Below are 24632 nucleotides of genomic sequence, written 5' to 3'. Positions count from 1 at the left end.
CCACTTTTAAACAATACAGTCTAATTTCACTCATCAAATGGATTCGGTGTTGAAATTTTAGTCATTCCCTTGAATGGAGATCAATCTCCGTCCTCTGTTCTTATAAATTGAAAAAAAAAAGACCTTTTTTTGAACCATAGAGGGCTTATTTAGATAAATACAAAAAAAAAAAAAAAAAGAAGAACTAGATTTAATGGAATGAAAGATAGTGTATAAAATTCACTTGAAAGGGAATCCACAGGCACATTTTTGCTGTTTGATTTTGAAGGAAGTAGAAGCAGTTGTTACATTTTTTTTTCTAAACACATTGAATTTCTGGAATGTTACTTCATTTTTGTTTGATTGCAATATGCTCAGTAAATAGTCTGAAGTTGTTCATTAGTTTTTAAATCTGAGGTTTTATGTTATCAGCAATGGATCGGACTTCACTGCAAATAGTTTTTGTTTTAAGCTTGGATTACTGATGCATTCGGATCCGTGGTTAGGCGACTTGTTTGTTAGATGTCATTTCTTTGTATAGCATTAGCTTCACTTTGAATTTTCGGTTATTTAACTTTGTCAATCCCCTAATACCTGCATTTAGGTGAATATGACTGTCAAGTTGTGGCTCTTTAGGTCTGTCTTCTGATATATTGTCTTTAAGCTGGTGTTTCTTATGGTCTAAATGCTCTGAAGTTGAAGAAGAATTTTTCTTTTCATCTTTTTAACCATTCTTGCTGTAAAATGAATGTAGGATTTAGTAATGTTTGAATTTCTATTAAAACATATACATCCAATTTCACTCATGAAATGGAGTCACTGGAGGCTCTGTCATTCCCTTGGATGGAGATAAACCTCTTTCAGCTTTGTATCTTAGAAATGACAGAAATTCTCCTTTTTGCACCAGAATGATTGTTTGGATGAAATGAAAGACAGGGTAGCAGTTTCACCTGCAAAGGAAATCATAGGCTTTTTAATTTTTTTTTTAATTGGTCTTGTAATTTGTTTTCTTTAACTTAGCAATTGTAATCTGAGATTTTAGGTTGTTGGTGATGAAACTTCCTGCAAAAATCTTTTGTTTTAAGCTTGGATTATCTGATGCAGGATCCAGAGGTTAAGCCCCTTTTGAGTTGATAACATTCCTTTGTATGAAGCTACCTGACATTCCATTATGGATAAAGAGTCCTGATTTTGATCGAGTAAGTACTGCAACTTAACGCAAATGATTAATGACAAAATCACTCTTCAACTTATCCATTGTTACTGTTAATTGATTTCTCATGTTCTATAATTTTTACTTTATATCCTGAAGCGGTAACTCATTGACTATATTAGTGTGATTACAGGTAGACTGGTAAACAAGTTTCTCTTTGATATGTGGCCTTACCTTGATAAGGTGGGTTTCGCAACTCAAATGGTTCACATCCATTGGTGATTATATAAACTTGAGTTCATTTTAATGCACAGCAATTTGTTCTACAATTGAAACACGGCACAGCCAATATTTGCGAGTACATTGGGAAGTACAAGATAGAAGCCATTGAGTTTGGAACTTAACTCTTGGAACTCACCTCCAACCATTCATGGTAAGTTCGGCAAGATTTATTTTGTGATGTTTACTAAGTCCAGTTAACATTTAGTCATGTTTGTTAACCGAATTGTCTTCTTTTATAAACAATGATTATTAGACTGCAGGGTAGTTCTAACCTTTTGACACAGGCCTCTATTCACTTAAAACCTCACAAAATTTTGCAGTTATTGCTAATATCATAAGTACTGCTCACTCACGATGTTATATGCTGATATTTCATTTGCCACATGAATTTTTTCTAGGATCTCGTTGATGTATTTTTAAGAATCTCTGAAAGTTATGTTGGAAGTTCAAGATAAAGAATGGAAACATTGCTGTCAATCTAGAATCATACATAAATAATCAAGTATTCATAACAATTTTATGCTTAATCTTGATTAGCATATGTAGGAAGAGCAGATCACTTATTTGAGTTATTTATTTCAATTTCCCAAAGATACAGGATGCTAGCAAGACTTGGCACTTCTTTTCTTTTGCATTTCATTTAAGTTTACTTATACAATATTTCAGGTATCAGGTCTATGGACCAATGTAAAGGAGCTAGTAATGGAACCAGCAATGAGATTGGCGGCAATCCCAACATGGTTTTGGTGATAAAATTGTTGTCTTTCCAAATTACAGTTCAGGTCAGAAGAGTCTAAGGACAAAATATTAACGGAAGAATGAATATTTTTAGTTCCTATAAATATCAAGAAATTATGTTTCTTTCACGAGATTGATTCTGCTTCTTCTCAGTTAGTGGATTTGCAATATTTGCGGCACCTCGGTTAACTTTGAAACCTCTTGTTCCTACCTTTCCGTGCTTTGGAAAAATTGCAGTGTCTTGATGGAGAAGGTAAGAAAATCTTTTTTTCACTCAAGGTGTTGATTCTATCTCTGTGTAATTCAAAGTGAATGGATTAGTGCATTTTGTATGATAATTTTTTCATTGATTGCAGCCACACGTAGTTTTGGAGTGAAAGTACTAGGAGGGGACATCATGTCAATACCTGCCTTTATCAATTCATCAGGTGCTAAACTGGTGATTCTCTCTTGGGTAGGGATTGGGTCTAAATAATATTTTAAATTTGGTGTTTGCGGATGTTATGTGTGCTTACTTTTGGCTGGTTAAGAATCAACCATGTTCTCGGTTCTTGCAGAAATCTATTCAGAAATATGTTTGCAAGCCTCTACCTTTGGCCCCAAACACTTGAAATACCAATTCTTGATGATTCAGCGTAAGTTTTATTAAATGATTAAACATTTTTGTTTTCTAATGGTGCTTGAATTTACAGGTTTCATGCCTTCCTTATTTAAATTTAAATTTTAGACGTAAGGAATAATGTGTTACATTCAAGAAAGATCTAATTTCCTTCATAAATAAAATTTTTTACATGAATTCTTGAAAGTAAGCTATCAGATTTTGTGTTGACTTGGAAAACTATATACAAGGATCTTTCCATTGAGTTCATAAACACACCAAACTTCAAAGCTGTTTATGCAATAACCTCCTTCTAGCTTAAGGCCTGTTGGTCAGGTGGTCCAGGATCCTGCCATGTGGAGGCCAAGTCACAGTCAAACTGTAGACGTGAGGCTGGAAGTTTAAGGAAATGAGGTTGTACCTTTGCCAATAGCTAGCTTTTAGTCTAGTTTAAGTGCGTAATCCTTACAAGGGATTCATGCAAGTAACAAATCCCTGAAGTGAAGTAATGAAGGCTAGTAAAATAGAGGCAAACTAACATGTTTCTTATATGTTATCTTTATTTTTTTATTTTTCTGATAAATACTTTTGTCATCTTTGTCAGTATGGCCATAAAGAAGCCGTGGGGATACTACGTGTGAAGGTTGCGCGGGCTATGAAACTCTTAAAGAAGACTTTCTTGAACTTCTGTCCTTATGTCAAACTCAGCCTAACTGGGGAGAGGCTACCATCGAAGAAAACCACCTCAAAAAGAGGAACTTAAATCCTGAATGGAACGAAAACTTCAAGCTTCTTGTGAAGGAACCCAATCTCAAGTCCTCAATTACAGTTTTGACTGGACAAGTTTTTCCCTTATCCACTTTGTTGCTGTTAAAATCAGGGAAAAGAAAAAAAATCATATTTTGTTGTGTCACAAAGATTTCGTTTTCTTTCAAGTTTCTCATGAATATCTATTGGAGTCTAGTTATACTGAGGATTTTTCTTCGGCTTATATTCACAGGTGGCAGACATGACAGGTTGGGAATGCAATTGGTTCCCCTAAAAGTACTTGCACCACATGAGACGAAAGAATTTACTCTAGATTTGCTCAAGCACACAAATATTACTGACCTAAAGACAAGAGTCATAGAGGGCAAATTGAGTTGAGCTTACCTATGTACCTTTTAGAGAAGACAGCTGCAAGTTCATTACTGCTCTATCAGAGAAATATAGCACAATGGATAGTGGAATTAATCAGTCTTTCAATGTGAATCGAGACCTTGGCAGAGCAGGTTTACTTTCAGTTATAGTCCAAGGAGCTGAGATGTAGAAGGGGAGCGTCACAACATCCTTAACTTTAGTCCTTTTTAGAGGAAAAAAAAAAAACAAAGGTGAACTTTTTTCTTAATATACCGATACCTTTCACTTGTATGTTATATTGTGACTACTTTCCCAGAATCAATCAGATATCATTTTTTAGAACTGATATTTCTTGCTTCCTCCATATGCTTAGTAAAATAAATTTCGGTTGAGTTGAATTTTCTGTTAGCTGCAGTCCTGTTAGAAAACTCAGCTGGATGTTCAGTTAAGATATATTTTTGGCTAAGCACATTTTCATTTCTGCAGCTGATAAAAAAAAATCGTAACCCTCTATGGAAGAAGAATTCCAGTTTATGCTTGAGGAGGCCCTTATACATGAGAAGTCCATATTAGGTTATGAGTAAGCGGACAGGCTTTAGTTTTCAGCACTGGTAGCATGACACTCCATCTTACCTAGTATATTTTTTACATATTTTTTACTACGCTCGAAATTAAGCCATCTTCTATTTATGCAGGATCACTGGATATGTAGAAATTAATCTACTGATGTTGTGCACAAATGGACGCATCAATGAAAATACCATCTAATCAATTCCAAGAATGGCATTATACATGTTGAGATAAGTGGCCAACGATATGAGAAATGATATGCGATAAATGGATGTCCACAAATCTGAGGGTAGGATGAGGTAAATTTTGTACTCCAAGTGTATTTATTTCTTTTCTTTGTTGGGAAGGTTGAATACAGAGATACTGCATTGTATAGAAAGCGTTCAAAACATTAGAATTGGTTTCATAAATCGAAATATTCAATGATGAAATTTTGGCACTTCTTATAAGTCTTTAAAGTCCTATTATAATTGATACATTATACTGTCTTGCATCGTATTCAATTCTAAATTTTGTGCATAGTTTGGTTTGCTCTTAAATTAAGCCCAAAACATCATAACTGCTGGCAGTTAATTAAAACCCGGACTGTCTGATCGGGACCTGGCAACTTCTCTGTCCTATTCAGGTTTCAGGGTTTGTTTTTTGTAATATTTCAAACTTGTAGGGACTATATTTTTATCGGAGTGTTTTTGGAGATATATCAAAAGTTTAGGGCTTAATTGGTATTTTTTGGGGTATTTTTTGTAATAAATACCAAATTTTAGGGTACTAATAAATATTTAGGGTATTTGTTATTACTAAATTTAAGGGATTAATTAAATTTTTCAAAATAAATCATTGTTAACGTCATCAGTCCAACGTAAACTGGTCGACCGTGACCCGGTCACTTGACTAGATCTCACAACGGTCGGGTTTTAAACAATATGTCCTAATTGTGCCCAGCAGTTATGACTGTTTTGGGCTTCCTGAACTGGGCTTGGACATGGGTCAATTTAAGGTAAGAGGTTCGGCCCATAACCTAAAAGGCAGTACATGACTCATGATGATTGAAGTAACCGATGTTTCAATTTAGTCTTTATAATTTTAATCAGTTAAAGAAAATATAGTTACTAGATAGTATAGTATCATAGTGAATTCTAAAGTTTAATATATTGGATCTTATAGAAGTAAATAGTATTTAATTATTATTTATTAATCAAGTTGGTGACACAAATTAATTTTAGGGGGTAAATTCAAAATAAAATAATTAAATAATGATAAAGTAATTAATGAGTTAAATCTAAAAATATTAATACAAACACAGTCTAAATCAAATAAAATTAAAGAAATCTTTTTCTGAGAGGGTCACCAGCCCCACTCATATATAAGTAGGTTGGTCCAATTATACATTTTTAAGTCGATAAAGTTGTAATATTGTCACACTTTTATTTTTTTTATAAGTAGGGTGTCTAGGTCACCTTTAGAGTACTTCAGCTAACTCCAGAGGAGACTATACTACAATCTCCCCCATGGCTCTCCATTTAAATCGTTAATTCTGAGGGAGATTAACGCTAACCCATCTCACGACTTCCATTTAATCTTGGGAGTAAAGAGATTCAAACCTGAGACATAGCCTTAACCAACATCCCATGCTCATCCTACCTTAGGGCGTACCACTTGATTACCCAAGGTGGTAATATTGTCACCACAGTTTGCTTATTTTCTATTTATTTTAACAAGTAGTAAAATAAAATAAATAATAAAAATTAATTAAGACACAAGAATTCTGATTGGAGGAGTCAGTTTATGCAAATTTTTTTACATGATTTCACTTAATACAAACACATGCACCACAATCATAAATTCCTTTTATGAAAAGAAAAATGTAATAATATACAAAAAGAAAAAGCATAAGCATACTCAAATGCTGGAGATGATATATAATAAATAAAAAAAGGACCCACAAAGTGCATGGATTAGGTTTGCTTGGTGATGATCATGATCATGTCATCATCAATACATGTGACATCATATTTCTGTAAAAGCTATTGTCCCTGTTTAGATTTCCCTTCTCTCTAATAGTATCTTTCAAAGAATATTATCATTCTTTAATTAATTTTTAATTATCTCCACCACCAAAGTTTGAACATAATTTATGCTCAAACACTATTTAAACTAAATCTAAGTTTTTAATGTTTAGTGACCCATCCAAACAAAACATAAACGGATGAAGATACAATCTTATCATGGTTTATCCAGTAATCAGATTACGTTTAGTATAGTCAATATTATGGTAATATGTCTCACCTCTCTCTTTTATCAGTCAATGTATTTTGTGATAATTTTCTATCATACTTATACAAAAGAAAAATAGTGATATATGTTTAAAAGACTAAACCCTAATACTGATTAAAGATTCATATTCCTAAACCCAACTTATAATAAATATACTTTGAAAAATCTTCGCTTCTTTATGGAAAGCTAACTGCCTTATTGTTGAAGGGTCGACAACTCAACATAGGCTATTTCTAACGTATCTTGTTGCAATACAACTAGTAACAGAAAATAAACGTATTTCACATCTAACATTAAATCCTGGATTTGGATATTTCAGTTTACAGATTTTTTGTTTTTGTTATTAATGGTAAAAGGGGAATAAGAAACATCTCGATGATGTTAAGTGGGGAGCACAATAAGAGAAGTTCATATGCCTAAAAAAGAAGACAGCTTTGTATTTGACTTTGGGCAGAAAGTCTGGAACAATTTAGAGGGAATCCTATCCTCTTCTTTCATCAAGGGTTTTGAAAATTCTTTTGTTAATGGATCTCCACTCAGAGAAGCACTCATCATTATTGCTCTCTTCTTTCTCTTTCTCTCTCAAGTTGTGTGAAGCATGTGTGCTCTCAAAAGAGGATTAAAACTTTTTTTTTTTTTTTTAAAAGGAATCACAGGCTTGTTGGTTCCTAGCTTGTTGATGTTTTGTGGGAGAGGAATAACTTTTCCAATCCTAAAAGATAGAACATTTTTCCCCCCACCTTTTAAAGGTTGTCTTTTTAAGTTAGTAAATCAAAGTAGTGGGTATACCAATCTCCCCCACTCATACCCACCATATCATTCATCTCATCTATCATCATCATCTTCTTCTACTCTCTTTTTCTTTTTTTAAATGAAAAACTTACATTTCAGATAATCACCCCATAATTATAAGACGTTTTAATTTATATACTTATCTCATACTATCTGTTTTTATTTATTTCAGAGTTCATATATATATATATTATATAATATATATATATTGAAACTTTACATTGCCTTTAATTGCAGACCCAAAAAGATGTAATCACCCATAAACCATATTATATAAATCCGTCAAATCAAATTTCAGACCAAAAAAATGAAATCACTCATGAACCCTATATATAAAAATGTCAAAATATACATTAATTTATATAACAAAGCATTTTGATTTATAACTCATCTTAGATGATCATTTTTCATTCGTATTTACTGCCCATAACATGCATATATTAAGATTTTGATATATGTTGTGATATACATTTTGAACTATAATTTTTTGATGCTCCAAACGAAACTTTTGAAAGCAATGAAAAATTCCTCTCCACTGAATATGTTGTGATAAAGAATGTTTTCGTAGCTCGTAGTAGTAGCATTAGTATTTTTCATGGAGAGAAGAATCAAATTCCTGATATGTGCCCCTCTACTATTCTACAAATAATGCATACATCCTGGACCCAACTTCAGCATTCTTCTTCTCTTCCTATGGTGACTCGAGATGATTTGAAATGGTCCATTTTTCCACACTACTTAATTCTCTAGAATCCTTCTTATTCTCCTTCAACCTCCTCTTTCTTCCATTTATTGTTAGGCCTGCCCATAATCAATAGATTTGAACTTATTCTCTTACTATCAAACCCTCTTTTAACTCTTATAAATCCATTAAACAAACATTTAATCACCACTTTATATTATGGATAACCTTAATATGAAACTAAATATAACCCTAATTTTCATGGAAACTTTTGAGGCAAATATGGATACTAAGTCAGGTCAATTCAGTAGATTTCAATTTCAAAGAAAGTATGAGCATGGTTATCTTGAATAACTCCATAACTTGCTGGAAACTTGTGAATCTATTCAACTGTTGTTTAAATATATCTAACTCAGAGGATAGAGGCTATATATTGAAGATTTCAATGTGGGTAGAATTTGACCATTGAAATAATTTTGAGGGCGGGCTTCTGGGGGTTCTTAGAACACGTTTTGTGTGAGATTATCAAAACAAAGGTTACAAATATGCACACGTATCCAAGTTATTTATTGCTATTAAACAATGGAGGACATTAATATATTCTAGAGGTTTAGAAAACTAGAAAGTCATTCATTTAATATATATTGTTATTAATAAATATCTGAATTGAGCATACTTAAAGTTCAACCTTTTTTAATAACTACGTGGGGGACAATTCAACGTATATATAAGAATATTTTGTCACTCCACTTCGAAATGTCCTGAAGATATTTCAAAATTTTATTGTATATTTTATCATTTCTTAAAAATATAAGATAAATATACAGTCAATTCAAATGCAACATTCGAAGTTTCTAACTTAAAAAAAAAAAAAAAAAAAAAAATTAATAATGTTTCACAAAATGTAAATTTAAAGATATCATTCCTTTTTGACTTGTTTTAAGAAGATTATTGAATGAATAATATAATCTCATCAATAATGCTACCATTTTTTACACCGAAGGACGTGACATCCAGTCGACGCGATCATGTTAAAGACAAATATGTTTTTGTGAATGACGGTCGTCCACAATTATGGCCCGTCATATTTACGGACACCGTTCATTACGAATGGAGACCGTTCCTAATTTCATATGAAAATAACAGGATTCATGTTCATATTATATGGACGAGAGTCTATTTCTATGAACGGTATCCACTTCAAATGATGCCCACCCATAAATTTTTAAAAATATAATAATAGATGTCTGTCCTATATATGGCGTCATTAAATTGGACGATCGTTCATTGCATACAGATACAAGGTTTGATTATTTTGAATATTTTAGTTTTGCTTCTCATTTAGATTACAGACAATTCTTATGTTGGTAAATGTATATTGATTTATTTGATTTTGCAGGCCAGCAATGAATTTCGTGTGAAACAAAAGCATCATTTGACTTCTAAAGTCTAAATCTGTATTTCCCCTATAAGAGCCCAATAAATACTCATGCATTTTTTATATGTTATTATTATATTATTTTGAAAAGATATGGCGGGTGTCCATCTTATCTTTTATAATTTAAATTATAGATGGATATCCATTCGAGGTGGATACCCATCCATAGGAAATGGACCCTTGCCATATAATATGGACGAGATTCCATTGTTATTTTGGTATAAATTCGTCCAATTGGGGATCGTCATTCTATGTACAACGTCCATCAAATATAAACGACATCATTTATTGGACGACCGTTATCCACGAAAGACGATATTGTCTCTAATGTGGCTGCGTTTAACTGGATGCCAGTACGTCAGTACAAAATTTCCATGCAAGACAATTTCGGTGTCCGTGCATTATTCTAATCTATAACTTCACAGGGTTGGTCTACGGTCAAGATGATCTTCTTCATTGACTTTTTGGTTCTGAACCTTGACACTCACTTTCACAATTGTGACTTATCTTAAAACAATGAGTTTGTAGGGTATTCAATAGGCTCAAAGATTAATTGAAGTGCGTGCAAACTGGCCCGAACACTCTAATAATCAAAAAAAAAAATATATATCTAATTTGGGTTTTTTTTATATGTTATTGATTCAAAATGTTTTATCTAATATATCATTACCTTGTTTTAATTTATCATAGTACAAAGAGTTAATGACTTTTTCTCACTCAATAATGGTTTAATGACACTTTTGATCCTAGACTTTTTAAAATACTATTTTACTATCCAAATTTATATTCAATGGAAAAAGAGATCAAACTCAATCAATGTTATTGGAACTTTAAAAGAGGAGAGACCGATAAGTCTTTTGGTAGTAAACATGTTGAATTTTGATGGTTGAGATTGATCGAAATTTGACTTAAAGGAGTGGTGTAAAACCCCTAATTACTCGATTGCCGATTATATTTCTTTTTTTTTTAAGGTAAAAGCTAAAGAATCTTGCTCCTAATTATAAATCTAAAATAAATAACAAGAAAGAGAACATCATATCTTATTAAAACTAATTAAAAATAAAAAGAAATGAAAATGAATCCAGCTCATGTGATGGGAATAGGATCTAACAATTGTCAAAGGGTTGCCATGTGATTAAGGGTATTATAGTCGTTTTGTCGCTTTACTCCCGTTAGATCACAAATTTCATTGACGGAGATTGATGATAGGTAGGAGCACAGGCCTTTATGGACGTTTTGAAATTTTGCATATAAAAATTTCAATTTCATCACCTAAAAATTATTTGACTCCCTTATTTTTAAAAGTATATTTTGACTCCCTTATTTTTAAAAGTTTCACTGTTATCCCTCTTTAATGTAATTTCCTACATAATTCTTTTTTTTTGGTCTCCCTTATTCATTAAAGATAGCACTTTGGCCCCCCAAACATAATTTCCTGTTCCATCGCTCCTTAAAACTATCATCCTACTAAAAGGTATTCTTGTATGAAACCATCTAATTCTTTGTCTAGGTATCTAATGTACATAAGTGACAGTAGAGGAAGAAATCAAATTTATCTCGATGGGACCAAAAATAACTATACAAAATTTAAGATCCAAACATATAGTTTCATAATATATATATATATATATTTCTCTTATAAATGACCTGTTCTGGTTCCAATGAAATTTATCTAGTAATGGCTTATACTGGACAATGACTAACTTGCCAAATCTTTCACCAGAAATATTGTCAGATAGATTTTCTCTTTACATATATAATATAAAGCATAGGTGACCATATAAAATTTCCAAAGCATACGGTAGAGTTTGGAAATTGATTTGTGTGATTGGTTAATTGATAAAATCAAATTCTTAAACTACCTTTGGGTAGCTGAATGGTTTGATAAAGACTCTTTAGTGTATTATTTAAGAGGTTCTAAGTTTGAGTCTGTCATTGGATGTTAATAGGGGTGATCACTAGAGCTTTTACTCAATCGATAGTTTCAAGGTTTTAAGAGATTAGTTGAAGTACGCGTAAGCTTGTCTGGACACTCTGATCATAAAAAAATAAAAAATAAAAAATAAAAAATCAAAGTCTTAATGTCCAACTAATATTATAAAATTAGTTGGCCAACTCCTTGTCAATCTGCCAAATGCCCCCATTCTAATTTGTAACGTAGCTTATCATAAACATTACCCTCTCGTCCCTTTCTTCTCACTCCAAATTAAATCTTAATCAATCTTTGTTATAAAATTAAATAACATCCTAGTATTTTACAAAACACCCTTTAAATAACTTTATAAAAAGTTAAAGCTTAAAAGAAAAGTAAAATAAAGCAAGATTTTTCTATGTATTTTTTTTGGACATATCTGGCCCGAAGTTTCCTTTGTTAATTGATTTTAGATTACCAAACATATTTTGGTTCTTTCTCTCTTGTCGTTGCATTGAAATTTGAAGCTTGAAAAATGTACATAGTACATATCAAAATCTGCAATCTAATTTCATCTGGTGGAATATTTATTCATATATTATTAGGAATAGAGTTACATGGAACCCTTGAGGTTCAATGTAATAACAAAATCTCCATGAGGTTTATAAAATAATTAAAAATAAAAAACCTACCAGTAAAGAATCGTTAGCGTTTACACTACTATGAGTAAATAAATTTTTTATTAAAATGCCTTTTCGCACAATCTAATATATGGTTAATGTCACTTACACCCCTAAATACACAACGCACCGTTTTCTCACCATTTGGGAAACAGTCACTCAAACACCCTATCTTCAATTTGTACATTAAAACGGAGGTTTCAGTTAAAAGTATATTTGTTTCTATAAAAAAGCAAAAAACTTTCATTTATAATAATATAGTAAATTAAAAAAATGAGATTCACTTAAGTATAATGTTTCTATAAAAAAAAAAAAAAAAAAAAACTTTTCATTTATAATAATATCTGAAATTATAAATTTTATAAAAAATAATTTCTGAAAAAAGAAAAAAACTGAAAAATTGAAAAAAGAAAAAAAAAATTCAAAAATATAAGAATGTGAAAAAATATTCATAATTTCAGCCAACTGAATTTTTTTTTTTAGGAATTTTTTAATTTAATATTGCCTTTCTTTTTTTTCTAATTTTTTTAATTTTATTAACCCCAAAATTATATTTACCAAACGGGGTGAAAATACATTTAATATTTTTTGGTGGGAATTGTAATTCGACCTCTTTAAAAGTTACAAAGCATTTGAAAATGAAAATTATTATTCAAATATTAATTCTAAAGCTTTTAATAATACGGTCAATTGCAGCATGATACATGTTTGATACAACTAACTTTAGTTTTATATAAATTTTTGGTAACATTTTGGTTTTCTGGGTTTGAAAAATGATAAGGGCCAAAACGTTGCTGAAGACTTTATAAAACTAAGAGTATACCGAACCTCAGGGATGAAATTGTTATTTTTCTCTCTTTAGCATGACAATTTGCATAACCATGGCCAAATAGAACCTGTTTTTGTTTTGAATACTTCAGAGAGACAAAAGCAAGAATCTTCTGAAAGAACTACCCCGAAAAATATAAAAAAGAATTCAGAATTTGATTAAATTAATAAAATTGCCAGAATAATCACTTTTTCCAAAGCATGAGCATCAATCAATAAATGGCTTTGCATTGAAGCTTTATTTATTAAAAATTTAAATGCACTCAGATTCCAATCTTTCAAGCATAATATTCTTTGTGTATTTATACTCTCACACCAAATTTTATTTCTATCTATAGTTTTGGACCATTTGATATGTATAATTTCTACCGTTAGGTAGTGGCAGACCCAGAATTTTTGTCGAGGGAGGGTCTCTGTGGCTCTGTTATTGTTTGCCAAACAATTAGTGAAAAATTTTAAAAAATAACCAAACTTTAAACAACTGAAATAATACAATATGAAAAACCTGAAAGGAAATAATGCAATAATATAATATTTTCTTACTTGAATAAATATATGAGAAGCAAAATCTTGAACAAATGTGTTGACAATAACATTCAATTCACAAGGAAACATAAGAAATTTTTTACGTGAAAAACCCTCTTTAATGTGAAGAGAGCAAAAAACTACAGAAATCTAGCGATCCATTTAAATCTAATATAATCAAAAGAGTTTACAGCAATTACAATAAAAAAAATTCCACACAAATTTCTTATTTCCACACAAATTTCTTATTTCTCCTTTTACATTTTTTTTTTTTTTTTTTTTTTGCTTCCAAAGATTATAATATAAATTTTCGTGATTTTGATCAAACCTAACTTAAGCTAAAGTCAACCAAAACTTAAATCAAGCGAACGTTGCGTTGACTTTTAATATGAATTAATAAAAAAAAAAAGAGAATTTTTTTGGTATAAACATAGATAATAATTCAAATTTCCTTAATAATTTCGAGCAACTAAACGAAAATATAGGAAAGTGGTGGGTGAAAAGTGAAAAATAACATCCAGTAAAATATAGTTAAGGTTTAATTTAGGAAAGCATGAACATTCTTAGAAACAAAACACAAAACAAACTCACAAGATGCATGCTTTTTCCATCAAATTAGAATAAAAAACCTCCAAAATATAAACTAAATTAAAATGGGCGATACACATACCTAAAACTGATAAAACAAAAAACTGAGCTAATTGTGGCACCTTAAGTAGTTAAAGCTTCAACAATTTCAGTCTTCAAAAGTTTTAAGAACAAATAACATGAGAAAGAGAATGAGAGAGTACGGAATTTTGTGGATAAAATCATAAAAAATAGGTGGAGTCGTGGAGAAGAGCAGAGAGAGTTTTAAACTTTTAATATGATGTGGGTCTGTACTCTGTAATATATATATTAATAGAAAGTTTTTTGTGGATCTGGATATATGTATAATAATTCTTATTTTTTTTAAATCTAAAGGTAGGTTTGGATATATACTTTTATACTGATTTTTTGGTGGGCCTATATAAACAATTTTTATTTTTTTTTTAAATGTGAGGGTAGGCTCAGGGCTCAGTCTGCCCCTACTGTTAGGTATACCTATTTCCAACTGTCTTTTATCATATTTAATATGTATAATTTACCGTATGTATATTTTGAAAGGCACATGTATTAAAAAAATTATTTTTGTTAACGATAACTTAAAAATCCCAAACTAAGGCTGAATCACATTTTTCCATTAAAAGTTTGGTGAATGTACATTTTCCCTTACCTTTTTTTTTTTTAAAAAATAAAATCGTCTTTCCATCCATCCTTAAAATTTAGGCGTTAGTTTTAACGGGGAAAGGGTATTCTTTTGGCACAATATATATTATATGGTAATGTCACTTACACCCCTAAAATACACATACGCATTGTTTTCACCAATTTGGGAAACAGTCCACTCAACACCCTATCTTCAATTGTACCTAAAACGGAGGTTTCAGTTAAAAGTATTTGTTTCTATAAAAAAAGCAAAAAACTTCATTTTAATAAAATATAAGTAAATTAAAAAAATGGAGGATTCACTAAAGTATATATGTTTCTATAAAAAAAAAAAAAAAAAAAAAAAAACTTTTTATTATAATAATATCTGTAAATTATAAATTTTATAAAAATAATTTCTGAAAAAGAAAAAAAAAACTGAAAAATTGTAAAAAAGAAAACAAAAAGATTCAAAAAAATAAGAATGTGAAAAAATATTCAATAATTTCGGCCAACTGAATTTTTTTTTTTAGGATTTTTAATTTGATAATTGACTTTTATTTTTTTTTTTTTCTAAATTTTTTTAATTTATTAACCCAAAATTAAATTTACAAACTGGGTGAAAATACATTTAATTTTTTTGGTGGGAAATTGTAATTCGACCTCTTTAAAAGTTACAAAGTTAAACCGTAAAGGGTATTATAGTCGTTTTGTCGCTTTACTCCTGTTAGATCACAAATTTCATTGACGGAGATTGAGAAGGTGGAGCACAGGCCTTGATGGACGTTTTGAAATTTTGCAATAAAAATTTCAATTTCATCACCTAAAAGTGAATTGACTCCTTATTTTTAAAAGTATATTTTGACTCCCTTATTTTTAAAGTTTCACTGTATCCCTCTTTAATGTAATTCTACAAATTTTTTGTGGGACCAAAAATAACTATACAAAATTTAAGATCCAAACATATAGTTTCATAATATTTATATATCTCTCTTATAAATGAACTGTTCTGGTTCCAGTGAAATTTATCTAGTAATGGCTTATACTGGACAATGACTAAATTGCCAAACTTTCACCAGAAATATTGTCAGATAGATTTTCTCTTTCATATATAATATAAAGCATAGGTGACCATATCAAATTTCCAAAGCATACGTAGATTTGGAAATTGATTTGTGTGATTGGTTATTGATAAAATCAAATTCTAAACTACCTTTGGGTAGTTAATGGTTTGATAAAGACTCTTTAGTGTATTATAAGAGGTTCTAGTTGGTCTGTCATTGAGGGTTAATAGGGGTGATCTAGAGCTTTTATCAATCGATAGTTTAAGGTTTTAGAGATTAGTTGAAGTACGCGTAAGCTGTCTGGACACTTGTCATAAAAAAATAAAAAATAAAAATAAAAATCAAAGTCTTAATGTCCAACTAATATTATAAAATTAGTTGGCCAACTCCTGTCAATCTGCGAATGCCCCCATTCAATTTGTAACGTAGCTTTCATAAACACTACCCCTTCACTGTCCCTTTCTTCTCTCCAAATTAAATCTTAATCAAACTTGTTATAAAATTAATAACATCCTAGTATTTTACAAAACACCCTTTAATAACTTTATAAAAAGTTAAAGCTAAAAGAAAGTAAATAAAGCAAGATTTTTCTAGTTATTTTTTTGGACATATCTGGCCGAAGTTTCCTTGTTAATTGATTTTAGATTACCAAACATATTGGTTCTTTCTCTCTTGTCTTTGCATTGAAATTGAAGCTTGAAAAAAGTACATTTCGAATCTGCAATCTAATTTCATCTGGTGGGAATTTTATTCATATATTATTAGGAATAGATTACAAGGAACCCTTGAGGTTCAATGTAATAACAAAATCCATGAGGTTTTAAAAATAATTAAAAATAAAAAACTACCAGTAAAGAATGTTAGCGTTTACAATTATGAGTAAATAAATTTTTATTAAAATGCTTTCTATCGTTTATGTACATCTAGGAATTACCCATAAGATGATTTCTATTATTTCAAAAATCTTAGGGAACAATGTATTAACTCTTCCCATGAAAATTTGAGATGTTGTTAAGATATTAATATTATTCAGTTTTGTTTGGTGACAGGATTGTTCGAACAGTTTACACGTATTTCGATTAATTTTTCGAGGTCTGAAATTGAAAATGGAAAATTGGATAAACTCTTTAGTGGTATCACCTCTTATAACAACCGAAGGCAATTAAACTCAAATTTTTAAATAATATATCAAAAAATCTCTATCGCTTCACCCGATCACCTATAAAAGTTTATATAAATTATCTTTTTAAAGAGGAATTAAAAATTTCATAGAAAGAATGATCTACGATTATCTACATAATCACTTATTAATTTTAAGCAAATCAAAACTCTGCTAGTGAAAAGAATTCTATATAAATTACCAGAAATCTTCTTAAAATGGTAACAATATATTCTATTATAATCAAAATCCGATTAAAATTCCATCAGATTTAGTGTTTAATGAAGAAACACTTGCAGGCAAGATCATAAACGCCATTACAAACCAAACGCAAACTGTGACATGACACTAGACAGCGTATTTGAACAGTCTTCATAGTTTTAAGGGTGATTTTTTTTTTTAAAATCATTCTTAGTTTATTCGCACACTTAAATCTATATAGAAGAATCTACCGTTTTGCGCCTTCATTGACAGTGTTTCGTTACGTTTCTAAGCAGCAAACATTTTTCTTAGACGCTCTCGTCACCCTTTTAATATACTTTCATTATTTTCTTGTTGCATTCGTCTTTAACCCTTCGTTTCATGCACCTTTTTTGAGTTTCTTCCCAAAAAACGTTTAAGGGCAAATGGGATTTGTGAGTAGTTTACTGGGAATTCTCGGTTTTGTTATTGGCATTCCTGTTGGACTCTTGGTGGGATTCTTCTTCTCATTTATTCTAAGCTGATGAAGTTGAGGTAACAAACATCAATATTATTTCGTGATCTCTTCTTATCGAATTAATCGGTTCTTGGGTTCTTAAATTTCTCTGTGAAAAAGTATGCATTTGTCAAAAAGGAAACTTTTTTTTTCTGCTGATCAATGTTCGTTAACCGATATAGGAATGGGATTTTTCATTTTTTTATTTATGAATTGGTTTTTTTTTTTTTTTTTTTTTCTCTATTCAGTGGGGGCTGTGATAAAAGCGGATTAATTCAACAGTCTTCTTCTCCATGCTTTAATTTTTTTGCTTTAGAAGCCAATAAGTTTGGTTCACATATCACGGTTGCCTGTGTTTGTCGCACTCTTTACTTGTACATATCACGGCTTGCTGTGTTGTCGCACTCTTACTATGTAATTTGTGGTCATTATCAACTTTTTTCGGTTCCTTTACATATTGCATTCCGTGAAGTAACTGTAATTAATGGCTCTTTATGGTCTGAGTTGACGATTTTCTGTCTTTGTTTTCCAATTTTAGATGGAATTTTGGCCCTTTAGATATATATAGTTTTTCAGGCAGGTGTTTCACATGGTCTAAATCTTAGTTTTGAAATAGTTTTCTGTTTCATCTATTTTATATTGCGATTTGAAATGAGTGAATGAATTTTTTGTGACATTTGTATTCCCTCACCTTTAAACAAATACAGTCTAATTTCACTCATCAAATGGATTCGGTGTTGAAATTTTAGTCATTCCCTTGAATGGAGATCAAGTCTCCGTCCTCTGTTCTTAGTAAATTGAAAAAAAAAAGACCTTTTTTTGAACCATAGAGGGCTTATTTAGATAAATACAAAAAAAAAAAAAAAAAGAAGAACTAGATTTATATGGAATGAAAGATAGTGTATAAAAGTTCACTTGAAAGGGAATCCACAGGCACATTTTTGCTGTTTGAATTTTGAAGGAAGTAGAAGCAGTTGTTACAATTTTTTTTCTTAAACATATTGAATTTCTGGAATGTTTACTTCATTTTTGTTTGATTGCAATATGCTCAGTAAATTAAAGTCTGAAGTTTGTTCATTAGTTTTTAAAATCTGAGGTTTTATGTTATCAGCAATGGATCGGACTTCACTGCAAATATGTTTTTGTTTTAAGCTTGGATTACTGATGCATTCAGGATCCGTGGTTAGGCGACTTGTTGAGTTAGATGTCATTTCTTTGTATAGCATTAGCTTCACTTTGAAATTTTCGGTTATTTAACTTTGTCAGATCCCCTAAATACCTGCATTTAGGTGAATATGACTGTCAAGTTGGTGGCTCTTTATGGTCTGTCTTCTGATATATTGTCTTTAAGCTGGTGTTTCTTATGGTCTAAATGCTCTGAAGTTTGAAGAAGAATTTTTCTTTTCATCTTTTTAACCATTCTTGCTGTAAAATGAATGTAGGATTTAGTAATGTTTGAATTTCTATTAAAACATATACATCCAATTTCACTCATGAAATGGAGTCACTGGAGGCATCTGAGTCATTCCCTTGGATGGAGATAAACCTCTTTCAGCTTTGTATCTTAGAAATTGACAGAAATTCTCCTTTTTGCACCAGAATGGATTTGTTTGGATGAAATGAAAGACAGGGTAGCATGTTTCACCTGCAAAGGAAACTCATAGGCTTTTTAATTTTTTTTAAATTTGGTCTTGTAATTTGTTTTCTTTAACAGTGAACGTATTAACTTGGCAGAATGTTTACTTCATTTTTGTTTGACTGTGTTCATTAGCAATTGTAATCTGAGATTTTAGGTTGTTGGTGATGAAACTTCACTGCAAAAATCTTTTTGTTTTAAGCTTGGATTATCTGATGCAGGATCCAGAGGTTAAGCCCCTTGTTGAGTTGGATAACATTCCTTTGTATGAACTGCTACCTGATATTCCATTATGGATAAAGAGTCCTGATTTTGATCGAGTAAGTACTGCAACTTAACGTAAATGATTAATGACAAAATCACTCTTCAGCTTATCCATTGTTACTGTTAATTGATTTCTCATGTTCTTATCATTTTTACTTTATATCCTGAAGCGGGTAACTCATTGACTATATTAGTGTGATTATACAGGTAGACTGGTTAAACAAGTTTCTCTTTGATATGTGGCCTTACCTTGATAAGGTGGGTTTCGCAACTCAAATGGTTCACATCCTATTGGTGATTATATTAAACTTGAGTTCATTTTAATGCACAGGCAATTTGTTCTACAATTAGAAACACGGCACAGCCAATATTTGCAGAGTACATTGGGAAGTACAAGATAGAAGCCATTGAGTTTAGGAACTTAACTCTTGGAACTCTACCTCCAACCATTCATGGTAAGTTCTGCAAGATTTATTTTGTGATGTTTACTAAGTCCAGTTAACATTTAGTCATGTTTGTTAAACTGAATTGTCTTCTTTTATTAAACAATGATTATTAGACTGCAGGGTAGTTCTAACCTTTATGACACAGGCCTCTATTCACTTAAAACCTCACAAAATTTTGCAGTTATTTGCTAATATCATAAGTATCTGCTCACTCACGATGTTATATGCTGATATTTCATATGCCACATTGAATGTTTTCTAGGATTCAGTTGATGTAATTTTTAAGAATCTCTGGAAAGTTACTGTTGGAAGTTCAAGATAAAGAAATGGAAACATATGCTGTCAATCTAGAATCATACATAAATAATCAAGTATTCATAACAATTTTATGCTTAATCTTGATTAAAGCATATGTAGGAAGAGCAGATCTACTTATTTGAGTTATTTATTTCAATTTCCCAAAGATACAGGATGCTAGCAAGACTTGGCACTTCCTTTCTTTTGCATTTCATTTTAAGTTTACTTATACAATATTTCAGGTATCAGAGTCTATGAGACCAATGAAAAGGAGCTAGTAATGGAACCAGCAATGAGATTGGCTGGCAATCCCAACATGGTTTTGGTGATAAAATTGTTGTCTTTCCAAATTACAGTTCAGGTCAGAAGAGTCTAAGGACAAAATATTAACAGAAGAATGAATATTTTTAGTTCCTATAAATATCAAGAAATTATGTTTCTTTCACGAGATTGATTCTGCTTCTTCTCAGTTAGTGGATTTGCAAATATTTGCGGCACCTCGGTTAACTTTGAAACCTCTTGTTCCTACCTTTCCGTGCTTTGGAAAAATTGCAGTGTCTTTGATGGAGAAGGTAAGAAAATCTCTTTTTTCACTCAAGGTGTTGATTCTATCTCTGTTGTAATTCAAAGTGAATGGATTAGTGCATTTTGTATGATAATTTTTTCATTGATTGCAGCCACACGTAGATTTTGGAGTGAAAGTACTAGGAGGGGACATCATGTCAATACCTGGCCTTTATCAATTCATTCAGGTGCTAAACTGGTGATTCTCTCTTGGGTAGGGATTGGGTCTAAATATATATTTTAAATTTGGTTGTTTGCGGATGTTATGTGTGCTTACTTTTGGCTGGTTAAGAATCAACCAATGTTCTCGGTTCTTGCAGAAATCTATTCAGAAATATGTTGCAAGCCTCTACCTTTGGCCCCAAACACTTGACATACCAATTCTTGATGATTCAGCGTAAGTTTTATTAAATGATTAAACATTTTTGTTTTCTAATGGTGCTTGAATTTACAGGTTTCATGCCTTCCTTATTTATAATTTAAAATTTTAGACGTAAGGAATAATGTGTTACATTCAAGAAAGATCTAGATATTTCCTTCATAAAATTAAAATTTTTTTACATGAATTCTGTGAAATTAAGCTATCAGATTTTGTGTAGACTTGGAAAACTATATACAAGGATCTTTCCATTGAGTTCATAAACAAACCAAACTTCAAGAGCTGTTTATGCAATAACCTCCTTCTAGCTTAAGGCCTGTTGGTCAGGTGGGCCAGGATCCTGCCATGTGGCAGAGGCCAAGTCACAGTCAAACTGTAGACGTGAGGCTGGAAAGTTTAAGGAAATGAGGTTGTACCTTTGCCAATAGCTAGCTTTTAGTCTAGTTTAAGTGCATAATCCTTACAAGGGATTCATGCAAGTAACAAATCCCTGAAGTGAAGTAATGAAGGCTAGTAAAATAGAGAGCAAACTAACCGGATTTCTTATATGTTATCTTTATTTTTTTATTTTTCTGATAAATACTTTTGTCATCTTTGTCTAGTATGGCCATAAAGAAGCCTGTGGGGATACTACGTGTGAAGGTTGCGCGGGCTATGAAACTCTTAAAGAAGGACTTTCTTGGAACGTCTGATCCTTATGTCAAACTCAGCCTAACTGGGGAGAGGCTACCATCGAAGAAAACCACCATCAAAAAGAGGAACTTAAATCCTGAATGGAACGAAAACTTCAAGCTTCTTGTGAAGGAACCCCAATCTCAAGTCCTTCAATTACAAGTATTTGACTGGGACAAGGTTTTTCCCTTATCCACTTTGTTGCTGTTAATAATCAGGGAAAAGAAAAAAAATCAGTATTTGTTGTGTCGACAAAGATTTCGTTTTCTTTCAAGTTTCTCATGAATAATCTATTGGAGTCTAGTTATACTGAGGATATTTTCTTCGGCTTTATATTCACAGGTTGGCAGACATGACAGGTTGGGAATGCAATTGGTTCCCCTAAAAGTACTTACACCAAATGAGACGAAAGAATTTACTCTAGATTTGCTCAAGCACACAAATATTACTGATCCTAAAGACAAGAGTCATAGAGGGCAAATTGTAGTTGAGCTTACCTATGTACCTTTTAGAGAAGACAGCTGCAAGTTCAGTACTGCGCTATCAGAGAAATATAGCACAATGGATAGTGGAATTAATCAGTCGTTCAATGTGAATCAGGAGACCTTGGGCAGAGCAGGTTTACTTTCAGTTATAGTCCAAGGAGCTGAAGACGTAGAAGGGGAGCGTCACAACAATCCTTACACTTTAGTCCTTTTTAGAGGAGAAAAAAAGAAAACAAAGGTGAACTTTTTTTCTTAATATATACCGATACCTTTCACTTGTATGTTATATTGTGACTACTTTCCCAGAATCAATCAGATATTCATGTTTTATAGAACTGATATTTCTTGCTTCCTCCATATGCTTAGTAAAATAAATTTCGGGTTGAGTTGAATTTTCTGTTAGCTGCAGTCCTGTTGAGAAACTCAGCTGGATGTTCAGTTAAAGATATATTTTTTGGCTAAGCACATTTTCATTTCTGCAGCTGATAAAAAAAAATCGTAACCCTCTATGGAACGAAGAGTTCCAGTTTATGCTTGAGGATGCTCCTTTACATGAGAAGATCCATATTGAGGTTATGAGTAAGCGGACAGGCTTTAGGTTTCGAGCACTGGTAGCATGACACTCTCAATCTTACCTAGTATATTTTTTACATATTTTTTACTAAGCTCGAAATTAAAGCCATCTTCTATTTATGCAGGAATCACTGGGATATGTAGAAATTAATCTTACTGATGTTGTGCACAATGGACGCATCAATGAAAAATACCATCTAATCAATTCCAAGAATGGCATTATACATGTTGAGATAAAGTGGACAACGATATGAGAAAAGATATGCAGATAAATGGGATGTAACTACAAATCTGAGGGGTAGGATGATAATGTTGTAACTCCAAAGTGTAGTTATTTCTTTTCTTTGTTGGGAAGGGTTGAATATCAAGAGATGCTGCATTTGTACAGAAAGCTGTTCAAAAACATTAAAATTTGTTTCATAAATCGAAATATTCATATGATGAAATTTTGGCACTTCTATAAAGTCTTTAAAGTATTGTGATACTGATAGGAACCCACTCCAATAACTCAACAATTTGGACTGGGCCATGGGTCTTTCATGGGCTTGGGTAAAACTCTCTTTGGAAAACCGGCTTGTCAAGGGAGGGTGCCCAAGCTTTTATAACCCACATGCCCACCCTTTTCCCTTTTAATGTGGGATCCCAACATTCTATCACGTTTCCGCAACCGACGTCCACGTCGGCCTCTTTACCCCCGTCGGCCTCTTTACCCCTTGGGTGACTACGCGGATCCCCTTTTCTCTCGGGCCTCCATGCCCTTTCTCGGGGTAGTAGCCCGGGTTCAAGGTCAGCCTGCCACGGGTTAGCCTGCCACGCGTGCACTACCACATAGGCGCAAGATCATGCTCTGATACCAATTGATAGGAACCCACTCCAATAACTTAACAACTTGGGATGGGCCATGGGTCTTTCATGGGCTTGGGTAAAACTCTCTTTGGAAAACCGGCTTGCTAAGGGAGGGTGCCCAAGCCTTTATAACCCACATGCCCACCCTTTTCCCTTTCAATGTGGGATCCCAACAGATACATATACTATCTTGCATACGTATTTCAATTCTAAATTTTGTGCACAGTTTGGTTTTGCTCTTAAATTAAGCCCAAAACAGTCATAACTGCTAGCAATTAAGAATTAAAACCCCGACCAGTCCGATCGGGACCTGGCAACTTCTCAGGTCCTATTCAGGTTTCAGGGGGTTTTTTGTATAATATTTCAAACTTATAAGGACTCATTGAATTTTATAGGAGTGTTTTGTAGATATATCAAAAGTTTAGGGATTAATTAGTAATTTGTTTGGGGCATTATTGTAATAAATAAAAATTTTAGGGACTAATAAAAATTTAGGGGTATGTTTGTAATATACTAAAATTTAAGGGATTAATTATAATTTTTTAAAATAAAATCATTGCTGACGTCATCAGTCCAACCGGTCGACCCGTGACCCGGTCACCTTGCCGGATCTCACAACGGATCGGGTTTTAAAACAATCTAGCTTAATTGTCAACAGTTATGATTGTTTTGGGCTTCCTGAACTGGGCTTGGACATGGGTCAATTTAACGTAAGAGGTTCGGCCCATAACCTAAAAGGGCAGTACATGACTG

At 32.0% G+C, this 24632-nt stretch overlaps 2 protein-coding genes and 1 pseudogene across 4 annotated transcripts in view; all 3 read left to right on the top strand.

The window, feature by feature from the left end:
- LOC116115448 (E3 ubiquitin-protein ligase WAV3-like) overlaps positions 1-24632 on the top strand; it is a 38555-nt gene that overhangs the window by 2928 nt on the left and 10995 nt on the right. The gene's annotated exons all lie outside the window — the stretch shown is intronic.
- On the top strand, positions 1128-4059 carry LOC116115439 (annotated as a pseudogene).
- Positions 1144-23333, top strand: LOC116115449 (synaptotagmin-3-like). Of its 3 annotated transcripts, XM_031401605.1 has the most exons (12): positions 18416-19348; positions 19575-19673; positions 19825-19875; positions 19949-20072; positions 20603-20721; positions 20831-20932; positions 21038-21112; positions 21245-21321; positions 21906-22155; positions 22318-22698; positions 22943-23071; positions 23159-23333. In XM_031401605.1, exons 1-12 carry the CDS (start codon positions 19337-19339, stop codon positions 23285-23287), a joined length of 1548 nt encoding a protein of 515 aa, XP_031257465.1. In that variant the 5' UTR covers positions 18416-19336; the 3' UTR covers positions 23288-23333. The 3 variants fall into 3 exon arrangements, with proteins under 3 accessions (XP_031257466.1, XP_031257465.1, XP_031257464.1); XM_031401606.1 differs by lacking the exons at positions 18416-19348; positions 19575-19673 and adding an exon at positions 1144-1178; XM_031401604.1 differs by lacking the exon at positions 18416-19348 and having other exon boundaries at positions 19491-19673.

Source organism: Pistacia vera, unplaced genomic scaffold, assembly GCF_008641045.1.
Source record: "Pistacia vera cultivar Batoury unplaced genomic scaffold, PisVer_v2 Contig74, whole genome shotgun sequence".
Taxonomy (NCBI): Eukaryota; Viridiplantae; Streptophyta; class Magnoliopsida; order Sapindales; family Anacardiaceae; genus Pistacia; species Pistacia vera.
The sequence above is the reverse complement of the archived record's forward strand: the minus strand, read 5'-3'. Positions and strand labels throughout refer to the sequence as shown.

What these genes read in the sequence shown, in the direction of transcription:
- LOC116115449 (XM_031401604.1), top strand. Translation starts at nt 19,521, where the DNA reads ATGAAACTTCACTGCAAAAATCTTTTTGTTTTAAGCTTGGATTATCTG. An exon ending in TCTACCTCCAACCATTCATG is followed by an intron (nt 20,073 to 20,602) that starts GTAAGTTCTGCA and finishes ACAATATTTCAG; the next exon opens with GTATCAGAGTCTATGAGACC. An exon ending in GCTTTAGGTTTCGAGCACTG is followed by an intron (nt 23,072 to 23,158) that starts GTAGCATGACAC and finishes CTATTTATGCAG; the next exon opens with GAATCACTGGGATATGTAGA.